Source organism: Vollenhovia emeryi, unplaced genomic scaffold (assembly GCF_000949405.1).
Source record: "Vollenhovia emeryi isolate VEMERY1.0 unplaced genomic scaffold, V.emery_V1.0 DF939214.1, whole genome shotgun sequence".
In the NCBI taxonomy this organism is placed as follows: domain Eukaryota; kingdom Metazoa; phylum Arthropoda; class Insecta; order Hymenoptera; family Formicidae; genus Vollenhovia; species Vollenhovia emeryi.
This window is the reverse complement of record NW_011967152.1, coordinates 661,625-673,921: the sequence shown is the minus strand read 5'-3', so window position 1 is coordinate 673,921 and position 12,297 is coordinate 661,625. Positions and strand designations below refer to the sequence as shown.

Sequence of the window (12,297 nt, the reverse complement as noted above, 5' to 3'; positions counted from 1 at the left end):
TCTCTCTCTCTCTCTCTCTCTCTCTCTCTCTCTCTCTCTCTCTCTCTCTCTCTCTCTCTCTCTCTCTCTCTCTCTCTCTCTCTCTCTCTCTCTCTCTCTCTCTCTCTCTCTCTCTCTCTCTCTCGCTCGCTCGCTCGCTCGCTCGCTCGCTCACTCAAAGAGAACAGCATTTCAATATTCCATTCATATTGCTACAATCTGGTCAGTGTATCAATGACCGAGTTAAGCTTGACTGAAAGTATCGCGAGTTTTTTAAATTTTTTGTACACATATGTGTTGGTCATTGTATGGTCAAATAATGTATACACTCTGAGGAAAATGTCCGGTTAAATATAATCGGATAATCCAATAACATAATAACAAACAGATATATCCAATTAAATACATCCGATGAAAAATATGATCGGTTTTTCAATCAAATTTCATCGGTAACTGCATTTCACCGGATGTATCCATAATTTAATCGGAAAACGTAATCGGAAAAATTAACCATCGGAAACACTGTTTAATAGGTTTATCCGATGAAAATGTTTCCCAGTGCGCCAATGCCTAATAATGCAATAAAATTCTACAGTAATGCCCAGCGGACATTACTTTATCTTATTATCTTATTTTATCTTCATAATGCCCCAGCAAGCTCAGATAATATCAATGTCAAAAACGTGCCTAGTAATGCCGTAAATTTGTACACCAAAATGTCCTCAGCGATTTACCCCTCGAGATATATACAATTATATTTCATTCTTGATTGACTGCGATGAATCGATAATTAAATATTTAATTTTTCCTAGAATTAATGTAAATTTAATAAGAGAGACAAAAAGAAAGAGGAAATAGATTTAAAACATCTAACAGTTAACACGTTACAATCCATCGAGCGATACCCGTGTTGATCTTATCAGATTAAAAGGATTCGTCAACCATTACTAGTTTCGTGACGCCCAAGGCGCGATTACCTCAGTGAAGCAGTTAAAAAAAATGAATATTGCATGCGGTGATAAATCTAGGCCGTTCTCTGAGATTAATACCTCACCTGATCGTTGTCTTGTTGATCTTGGCCGTAAGTGGGAGTATCACCATTAGGGGTGGTGGCGGCGGAGGGTCGCTGTGACGTTGACAAGTTGATCGCGCCGTCTCCGTCTGTATCATGATCCATTATGCCATCGTCCTGAAATCACGATCATCGTTACGTCAGTACACGTCTCTGCGCCGACTATAAACCGAGTGCGCGCTTTTGGAGAACACGTTGCTACAGTCTCCCTATCAGCGCAATTTCATTTATTGTCAGAATGTAGCAATAAATAACATTAACATATAACAGAGATTGCTTTAATATAATATATTGAAAAGGACCGCAACCCATGGTGGAAACGTTGCAAGCCTTGAACATTAAAACTGCCAGATCCGGTCAAACAAACTTGAAGTGGTTAATTATTGCTGGCGACCTTGAGGATTAAGTGATAATATATTGAATCTGCATCTGTGTATTATAACAATAGCTATTGCAATACAAATTGTCACTTCTAAAAATTGTCCGTCGTCTTATAGTCACATTTGTACTGTTTTACTTCTTTCACGTAGCATATAAGCCATTGTTGAGAAAAAAAAATCTGAGGGCCCGTCAAGTCGTGTACTCGCGTAAACTTACACGGTCGGTCTCGCGCGCGTGGTACTAGCTTCGCTTACACTTGGCGCGAGACACTACCGTGTCTCGTGATTTTAAGTGAATAACCTGAACGTTTAAAATGAAATTTTGCTTTGTGGTTGAACTTGAATATTGAAACTCCGCTGTCTCATATTAGAAGCCTATCTCGTAATAGGGGACTTTACTCCACTAGCGATAAATTTCCCAGAGGACAATTCATTGAAAGAACGACGCACAAGTTACACACAAATACAAATTTAGCACCAAGTTTTCAGTGAGAGCTACTGAGAGATAAATAGATACCGGAAGGGTTCGGAAAGACAGCCGTGCAATAAGCACACGACAATCCAACGTAAAGCGCGTATTTCAGGGATATTCGGTCACGATCGCGGAATGTGGTAATCGTGACGAAATCTCGAAACATGCGCTGCAGTCCGACATTGCCCTCGCGCGAGCCGTGATTTTAGATCGAAGTCTGACGCACGTGATTCCATCCTAGCCGGCGCAAGAGAAACAATGTTTCGCGGCTGCGAAAAGCTAAGAATACGTACTTTCCCGGAAATGCGTAACATCCCGCTAAGATTCTGCTAAACGCCGAGACTCTGCTTCTCATCATAAGCGACGTATAATACACAATACCTGCGCGGTTATTGTAAATATTTCGGAGCATCGCGCGATAGTTCAGCCGCGTGTAAATAATTCGTAAATTCCGCCGTAGCAGAGGAAAGTCCCCTATTATGGGACACGCTCCTAATATGAGACAGCAGGGTTTCTGCTAAATTAATAGGCGTCATCTGTTGGTTTCACCATAAATTTATTGCCCTTGGAGTGAAATCTGTTTAGTGGAAAATTCATTGTTATAGCGAATTCGATTGCTTGCACTCGTGCGCACTGAGTGCACATTAAGGCCTGTTTGTAGTCAATTGTTATAATTTAACTTTGTCTTAAATACATGTTCAAAGAGTGTTTAGCCAAGAGATGACCCGTATGGCTGCTATACTTTCTTAGCCAGTAAAATAATTTATTTTACTGGCTAAGAAATATTTCAGAAGATATTTAAGACGATTCTTAAATATGAGAATTGACTCTAAACACGCCTTAGTCATGTGCACTCAGTGCGCACTAGCGCAAGCGACCAAAATCGCTATTTTATCGAATAGCGAGTTTACCGCAAGCGCAAGTAGAAATCACCCCGAGTAAAGAAATAACTGAATGTGGGACGCGAGTATCCCGCGGGTTATCGTATTGCGTTCGCGTCTGCGCAAAACGGGTCCCGAATTAAGTCACTGTTATCGCATTAATTATGCAAGAAACATTAGTCACGCGGTATTCCTCGATCCCGCGTCTCACCGGCTAAAAACGGAGAGCGTCATTTTCCGCGGAAAGGAATAATTACGCGCGACGCGCAACCCGTTAATTAAACATCGGCCGGTCATTTCGAATTCCACGGCCAGGCAGAAGTGCGTGCGGAGAGTATCTCGCGGGACAGAAGAAAAAAGTACGCAATCAAGCGTCGTATAATTAATGCCCGTTTCGCAGCATCGATTATTCACGACGACAGTCGCGATTAATGTTGCGTCACGCCTAAAGTCGCCTAAGACGATCGCTTAATTAATTCTTAATTAATGTACGCGCCGGCGAAGATTCAATCAAGATTCCTTACATCCGCCTCGGTTTGCTGTCGGGCGCGCAGTCCATGGGAAATGACGGTAACGCGCTCGGACGGGGAAGAAAAGTCCGCCTCTTCCGCCGCGTAAAACGCCGCTAAGACGCTGCTATGACGCCGGCGAGCGGCATTTCCGGTCCCGAAGGCGCAACGACGTGGCGCGCGCGCGCAGCCGCGAACACTCCGCGCCCGCGTCCGCCGTAAACATCCGGCGTGCACACGCGGAAATCCCCTCGGCGGTGGCGGCGGAAGTTCGCCACCCCGGGATCGTGTCTCACGAAGGCACACCGGCTATACACGTTCCTCGCACTGCATCCAGAAAGCGGCACTTTGAACCTCCTCCGCGAAACTCCAGTCACTCGCGGCGGCGAGAAAGGGGGGGGGCGAATGGGGGGCAAGGGAGAAGGGCGAGACGAGAGCGCACCCCCTTGACAAACCGAGCGCGGCGGGCAGCGAAAATAAGGGGGACGAAAACGAAAGGAAGGAAATGAAAATGAGCGCGGGAAAGGGCGGGGAGAGCGCGTCGGATTCGCGAGGAGGACCGAAAGCGAGACGTTGGCGCGCCGAGCGAGCGGAGCTGAGGACTAAACACTAAAAGCGGCACCAGGCATACCAAGCAGCTCGACCGGCGGGGCTGTTGCTTATTGTGTAAATATAAACAAATATAGTTGAAACCAACCAACAGGCCTGCTTTCAGTTTCCCCCACCCCACGGCCCCCCTCGCTACGCCGCGGTCCTCCGCTCTCACTCATGTGTGTACCCTGCCTCCCCCCTGTGTTCCCGCGCGCTCCCCCCCCTCTACGCGGCACATCCAAAGACTTTCCCCCCTCGTCCCGCTTAGGCACCCACCCTTCGCCAGCGTCCCTGACCCCACTGCCGCCAGACTACATCACACGCGGCACATCGCTCGCTGACTCGCCTTACCATATGTTCATCTCTCCTCCTTACTCCCATTCTCCGCTCGCGGCCCCGTCTCCCTCTCGCTCGTCCTCCTTCTCCCTCCTCCCTCTCCTTCTCTCTTTCTATACCCGCGCATCACACATCGCCGACTCGTCGCACACTGTCGCCGAAGTCGGTGGATTACGTGCCAGCGGGGCCCTAAGAGATCTCTTCGAGGCTCCTCTTTCCTTTTTTTTTGTGGGACGCCTCCGTGGTTCGTACAGAAAGGAAACGGTCCAAGTGTGCGTCTTTCTCAGATATTTCTGACGCGCGTGTTGTGAGAACAGCTATAATTATTCGGGACCAGCTTACGTGCCGAAGTTCCGCCATCAATCGATTGATAGTACGAGGAGGAATGTACAATTTTTCCGAGGCTTCTGCTACGAACATTTCGCGCCTCGTAGTCGTGAAATATTAAAGAGAAATCTCTTTCAACTTGGCCGGAAACGTTGCGAGGAAGTAAAAACTTAAACAAGTAAAAATCTCATCCGAGATGCTTTAGATGCGCGGGTAATGTAGCGGGTAAGCAAATTATTTCTGAAGGTACGTAAATTACAGAGGGACATCGAACTTGTTTTAAATAGAATTGTTCGTTGTTCGTGTATTGTTTTTTATAAAGATTCCATGTACTTCGCAAAAATGCGCAAAATGTGTTTGCGTACGCAATAAAATACACTTAAAATACGACTGTAATTTTGTTAACATAAGCATTTAAAACTCGCGTCCCAAAATGTTACGAGGCATCGAGTCAAGTTGTTAACAAATGTCTGCCGAATAAATACTTCTCTCTTGGAAATTATGTGTCACTTCGAGTCCCTGTCTACAATAGGTGCTTTAAGCCTAAAACCAATGGTGCTAAAACCAATTCCAATCCAATCCGAGTTGGTAATTGCTGATTCGGCCTTGCGCGATTGTCTTCTAGCCAATGAGAGCCGACTAAGTCGCTGGCTGCACTCTCATTGGACAATCGTCATTCGCCAATCCCAAACCAGTCCGAGTCGGCAATTGCTAGTCTGATTCGGCCTTAACGCACTTCACGACAAGCACCTTACGACTTCACTCCGCATTTCGCGAAAAGAAACCAAGTGGACGGTGCAGGTATGGAAATCCCATTCTTTGGTTAGCTAAGTATATATACGTGCAAGAGGCGGTACGCACGAGCGATAAATACGCGTGTACACACGTGTTGCCTGACGCAACTTGAACCACCGGCTCCGAGTTTGTACAGGCAAGCCGGAAATGGGGGACAAAATGTTCCCCGAAACGACGTACGTCCTTAAATATTCCTTTCACTCGTTGGCTCAGCTCCTCGACAATTACACGATGTAGAGCGATACTTCGATAATGCGCGCGTACTCGGATTTCGAATTATTATAATAGATATACCACGGACTCGTTTCGCACGCGGACATACCAGAGATCAAAGTTAATTGTCACACGGTGGCACGGTGATTCTGCGGGGGATGAAACTGTGGCGATCTACCCTGTAGTTAATAATGTGCGGAACAATATTTGTCCGTTGCTCTATTTATATGTTGAACAAATACAATTAAATGTGATTCGGGTGATGTTTTAATTGCCGAGAAAAATTAACAAAATTTAAAAAATTCATGCGGATGTTAAGAATTTAATTTAATAACTTGCGTATATAATTGTAGCAAATTATAATTATAGTAAACCCACGCGATAACGAATACGATATACTAAATTATGAAATCTCGAGTTATTAATTATTTTGGCAGAGCGAATTTTTTATTGACGATATTGACAGAGTAATTCGTACATTAATATACAACTTAGGACCAGTTTGACAAATGTCGGTTAACCGTCAACCAGTGTTCAGTCAACTCCCTGTCTTCTTCTATCGTGTTATCTAAGAAGAGACAGAGAATCAATGAACCTTCGGGTAGCAGTTAGCCGACGTTTGTGAAACTGGCCCTTACAGAAAACATACACCAACTGCGTAAGAGAAAAGTTTCATTAGGGCTCGGTTTTCCAAACTCTCGGTGAGTTAATAGTTAAATTATTCGTCTGTGTTTGTCTGATTTGAAAAAAAACACATATATTATTTAACTATTAGTTAACTTACCAAGAGATTGGAACAATCGACCCTAGAAACGGCAAATGCGCAAACTCTCCGCAAACTGAATTGAACATTCTAAGATGCTTCCCATTAAACTCATCAATATTTCGTTAAAAAATTTAATAGGAGCCTATGTTCCACAGAACACTTGAATAAATAACACAAAGCCGAAGTCGAAGTCGGGACGACTAGCCTGCATAAATTCTCGTCGAAAATCCCCCGCGGCCGCCGTAGCGCGAAATTTTCACCGCGTTTTCCGCAGCGGTGCTTCGCGCGCCTTCGACTCGCACGTGGTTTCGGGGAGATCGCGTAATATAAAAATAAATTCTGCAAAAATGCTAGGCGGATGGTTAACGGCGCAAACGGATACAGCCGGTATTACACGCCTCGGTACATAAAGTTCTCGTTAAGCGGGCTACGTAAGGGCGGCTTAACAACGCGAGCGCTGCGCAACGGCGCCCTTTTCACGGCGCCCGCGCGCGGACAAAAGTTTGCCGGTGACTTTAAGGCCTGTGTCCACGATGCTAGAAGTTGGTCCAAGTTCTAATTCCGTGAAATGCGTTGCCAATCAACTTGCAGCTATTCTATAAAAGCAAGTTGATTGGCTACCTATTTCTCGGAATTAGAACTTGGACCAAGCATCGTGGATCTAGCATCGTGGACAACAGGCCTTTAAAACCCGCGACCCGACTATCGGGAGCATTTCGAAGCGATTCACGCTTTTCGTCATCCATTGTCGAAGATCGAGGCTGTGCCTATGGTGGGCACCGCGGGGAAACCGTGTCCCAGCGTCGGTCCTATGACAACAAAACGGGGGGCAAAAATAGACGCAGCCGGCTCAGTCAGCTTATATACGACGTATATGTACTAAATATGTATTTATTAAGTAAACAACGACGGGTCTGGGTTCCCGGGTGCGCCTCGTTTCCTATTTCAATGTGGATAATGCGTCCGGGAATTTTGGGGGCTCGATTGCGCCACTGCTCATAGGCGTGGTCATAGATCGTGTTTCGAACGTGAGTGAGGTGTGAATGCGAGAAATTACGTACGTAATTATTTGGGCGGGACTTTACTAAAGAATGTATGGAAAACGAATAAAGTCATTCTGCTCGCGATCACGCAGACCCTCATATAGTTTTCGTTACGAAGTTTAGCGATGTCTGAATAAAAAAAAAATGTGAAACCTAAATATAGAAAAACGAATTTTTCAAGTCGTAAAACTAACATCGAAAATTACACTGGCTAATCTAACTTTTATCTGCCAGAGAAAAGAAGCACAAGTTACATTACATAGACGAACGTCTTCTATTATGAGATAGGCTTCTAATATGAGATAGCAGGTTTTCCACGAACGTTCCCAAGTTGAGTAATTCTCAACTTTCACTGTCTCGGTTTAGAGTTTCACAAACAGCAGTTAACTGCTAACCGAAAGTTAATTGATTCTCTGTCTCTTCTTAAATAATAAGATGGAATAGGGAGTCGACTGGTTAACAGTTAACCGACCTTTGTGACACTGGCCCTTGAACATAGAACGATCGACAATGTCCCAAGTTTAGTGAAGATATTACGACGCGCGATTTACTCAGCTGATGCTACCGGTGTATCGCTAATTTGCACTCGGTCCGATGACTGAAACTGAAACGGGGAATAACGTCGCGTCTCGTTATTAAGCGTCGCAAAGCAGCGAAATGATATATACGGATCCGGCCAGTAAAGAAGGATAATCGTGGAGAGTCGAAGCAAGAAGAGATAACGAGACCTCATATATCCCCATCAAACCGGAAAGGGCGACAAGGCAAACGCGCGTCTTCCCACGTGCTTACGGTCGTTTGAAGTCCTTTCGGCGTGTACACACGTACGCGCACACACCCGCCGAGGGTCCGGCTCGTCCCTGCTAAATAATAAACGAGAGGATTTACCCCCGTCAGGTTCGCGCGACGGTACATAAAAATACTTGAATCTGAGAAATTAGCGAGGTAACGGGCTGTCGTCCGTAGTGGGTGGCGTAAGAGACAGAGAGACGAGGGTGCGAAGGGAAAACGGAGGAGGAGGGACGGTCGAAAGAGGAGACGCTGAAAAAGAGAGAGAGACGTGGGAAGGGGTCGGCCGGCGCGGGCGGAGGCGTTTCGGTCTCCGTGCGGAGTGGCCGGGAAAAAAGGGTACCTAAAAGGGTTGAATTAATGTCGCGATAAATATATGATTTAAGGTGGAAACGTTTGCAACTCCGGCTAATTTTTTATCTCAGAACCGCGGCCGCTCGCCGCCGGTGAGGGTTTTTACCCTAGAAAAGCAAGCGCGCGGGGCGATCTATCCACGGCGCTCTGGCCCGTCGGCGGGGAGGTGGGCCGGGCGGAAGGGGTCGGGGTAGGAAGAAGAGGGTGGTCGAGAGGAGGGCCTCGAAACCGCCGCTTATTTCTTTTTTCGGGTAATTTACTGCCGGCGAGAATTTGAGCGGACGCGCGCTTTTTAATAGTTCGCGCCGCGGCACTCTCGAAGGACCGATCGTGCCTTCCTCTCCTCGCCCCGCCGCGCATCTCCGTCACCATTCGCGAACCCCTGCGCGCGTAGACTGGCATTGCCCTTGCCGCCCTCGTGTCCCTCCGGCTTCGTCCCTCGCTCCAGTATCGGAAGAACAACGAGGAGGCGTCGTTCGCGACGGTTACGATGAAAATTACGAGACTATAAAGCGAGCATCCACCACGCACTTTACGCCGCGCCAACTTGGAACGACGAATTTTACTACGGATTACTCATCGCTTTTTTTTAGCGTCGTTTAACTTGGGGAACGGCGGGAGGGGGGGGGGGCTAGGTCCACCGGAGACGCGAGCGCGGAGTCAATCAGCGTTGAAACGGTCGTTTTACGCGCTCGTAATGCGCTCGTCGCGGTCTCGTCGCGCGTACGAATATTACGTAGCGCATAACAATCGCTCGACAGCGAGCAATAGTCGTATACGTGGTTCGCTTCTTCATTCCCTCGTTCATTGACGAAATTGAACGAGTGACTGGACTCTCGAAATTAAAAATAAAACACGGGGAAATTCTTTTAAAAATCGACCACACTGACATAAAAAGTGACATATATTTAAGTCACAACGTTTCGACCTCTTTATCGGGTCGAATCAGACTAGCAATTGTCGACGCGGATCGGATTGAAATTGGCGATTGTCTTCTAGCCAATGAGAGCAAAGCAGCCGGCGATTTACTCGACTCTCATTGGCTACAGGACAATCGCCAATCGCTAATCCTAATCTATTCCGAGTTGGCAATTACTAGTCTTTCGGCCTCTTCGCACGGTCAGCTTGGATTCCACTTCTTAGTGTTTCAATCTTTAAAATCTGACGATACTTCTTTGACCACTGGACAGGAATCCAGTAGTCGATCCTTTAGTTGACCCGAATTGGATAGTCATTTACACGAATTAGACACAATTCTCTTAGTCTACGATGGAGCACACCTTAACGAACTCATCGTTCAAGAGGGTTAAAACCTTGAACCAAAACGTCTGAAACATGTAATCAAGAATTGTACTTGGACAATTATATTGGATTGACACGCACTAATAACCGCGTTTGACTCTAACAGCCTATATCCTTTTTTTATCATTGACTGGAATTACGCCATGTTCGGTTTCGGAATTCTCAGAAAATGAAAATTTCCTGTTTTCCTCTGGGAAACATAATTTATTTGCCGCCCGGAGCAATTAATATTTATGCCGCACGTCAAGAGTAAAAATAGTTACCTTGTTCCATCACTCAGACTAATCGATTGCTATTGGCGTTTATAACGTCGCCAACTGATCAATTCGTGAAACTGGAGAAAATTAAGTTATTTCAACTCAGGCGGCAACATTGATTTTTTTCAAGCTGATCTAGAATAATTTACATCTTTCAGACATACTGAGAGCATCTTGTTTTTCTATTGGCGATTCGCGAGATGTATTTCGCGTAAATTCTGCAGAATGTATTTTAAGACGTGTAGGAGTTTCTTCGCAAAGTTTTCTCGCTTTGCCAAAGTTCTGAGACAAGAAAGAGTTTCTTCAGTGGCCGATAAATAAATAGGAAACACCTGCGGGTGCGAGCGGCAACATATGCGTCGTCACGTCCGCTCACGCGGAAATATTTATCGCGATGCTATAGCGCGATAAACATCGCCATACACATTTATGTTTACCTTAACGCCACGTTACGAACGATAGCGAGCCAAACATTTACATCTGTCTCGTATCGGCGCGACACGATAAACACGTTTCCTCGAATCTAAGGAGGCCATCGTCAGCAGTCGACGGAAGGAGAGTCCCGTCACGAAAGGCGCAACTCCACGATATCCATCCCCTTCGCATGCGTAACCAGAAACAGCCGCCACCGTACACGATCCCTCAGACTGGAATATCCCGGCGGGACCGCAAACACGCGTTTCCCCAATTATCTACGTGGCCTGACGCGAGCGGTCGGGGGTTAAGCGTCGTTACCGGCACCGAATCTCGCGTGTATCAACGGCATACGTGACATCGGGTCCGTGGATGATCGCGGCGAGATGAGCCGACTTTATTCCCAGGTCCCGCACCACGAGAATGGGAAAAGGAGAATGGAACAAGACACACAGGAATACATACATACACGCATATTTTAGGCGCTGAAAGAGAGAGAGAGAGAGAGAGAGAGAGAGAGAGAGAGAGAGAGTTCTTAATGAAAAGGTTAGGTAAAATAAAAAAAAGAAGCAGAAAGGAAGAAGTCAAGATCAAGAGAGAAGGTAGACAAAAATTGTCAAGAAAAAGTAATTAAAGAAAGAACCACAATAGAAATATCTATAAACAATAAAATTCATAAGGCTTTGACGTCGAATGACAATTCAAAGGAATGAAGAATATAAGAGCCAAAACAGGATGTGAGTGTCTAAATAATTTTAATTTTTAAATTTATTGCGAAAAATTCACCTCGGCCAGGGTTCGAAAAAATGCGAGAAGTATTTATATTCTATTGTTACTGTGAAAAAAAGTATAACAAATAAGGGGAACGAATGATGGGACGGTACAAAGAAGAAACGTGAAGAAGTGCAGAGAACGTAGACAAACTGGGGCATAAAGTTTCAAGAAAAAAAGAAAGTAATTAAAGAGCAGCAATAGAACTATTTATATTCTATCGCTACTGTAAAAAAAACGTATAACAAATAAGGGGAGCGAAGAAAGGGGGCTAGTATAAAGAAGAAACGTGAAGAAGTGCAAATAAAGAGGCAGCACGCGAACGGACAGGACAGTAAACGGGGTGGAGGCCCGGTCGGAGATCATTCGAGAATAACAGAGGGTGTCCGAAGCGAGAGGCAGAAATAAGGGGGAGGGCGGCCACCCTCCAGGAAGCGAGAGGAGCGTCGACCGCTTAGGTTTCCGCAGCGTCGACGCTTTTTGGATTAACCGCTCGGACATTAGAATACGGAATTGATATATTATGGTCGTGGACCGCCGTCGGCGGACCGTTTCCTCGACCGTTTCCACCCGCTACCACCCCTTCTTTGGCCGCGGAACCGCGGGGGTCAGGCGGATCCGTGAAAGAAGGAGGGCGGATGGTCCGGTTACACACACTCTTTAGGCATGACTGCTCGCCGCTCGCATCTTTCATCGCATTATCTTGCCCTCGTAAAACATTCCTTTATAGGTTGCCGAAATGTCCCCCTGTACGAAGACGAGAGGAAGGAAGAGTAGGCTGACCACTGTGTACTGTGTCGTCGCGAGGTCTTCGTCTCGAACGTCCCGAGCATTCCGTGGACACACTTTTGCGAACTTAGTAGCTTTTTACGAAAGTAATTCGATTCTAAAAGATATAAGATGAATTTGCACAGAAAAATTTAGTGTGATTCTTAATGACAAAAATAATTCGAATTGTTTAAGTCTCATTGTTTTACGATAATGTTAAATCTCTTGTATTTTTCTAATATGATAAAAAGTTGTACGATAAAATACAGGGTGCTACG

The 12,297-nt window shown here is 45.8% G+C and overlaps 1 protein-coding gene across 7 annotated transcripts in view; it reads right to left on the bottom strand.

The window, feature by feature from the left end:
• Positions 1 to 12,297, bottom strand: part of LOC105561033 (forkhead box protein P1) — a 163,224-nt gene that overhangs the window by 115,400 nt on the left and 35,527 nt on the right. For all 7 annotated transcript variants that reach the window (XM_012010668.1, XM_012010669.1, XM_012010665.1 and 4 more), the window contains exon 2: positions 1,034 to 1,168. In XM_012010668.1, coding sequence (XP_011866058.1) covers positions 1,034 to 1,156 — 123 coding nt within the window. In that variant the 5' untranslated portion in view covers positions 1,157 to 1,168. The remainder of the gene's footprint in view (positions 1 to 1,033; positions 1,169 to 12,297) is intronic.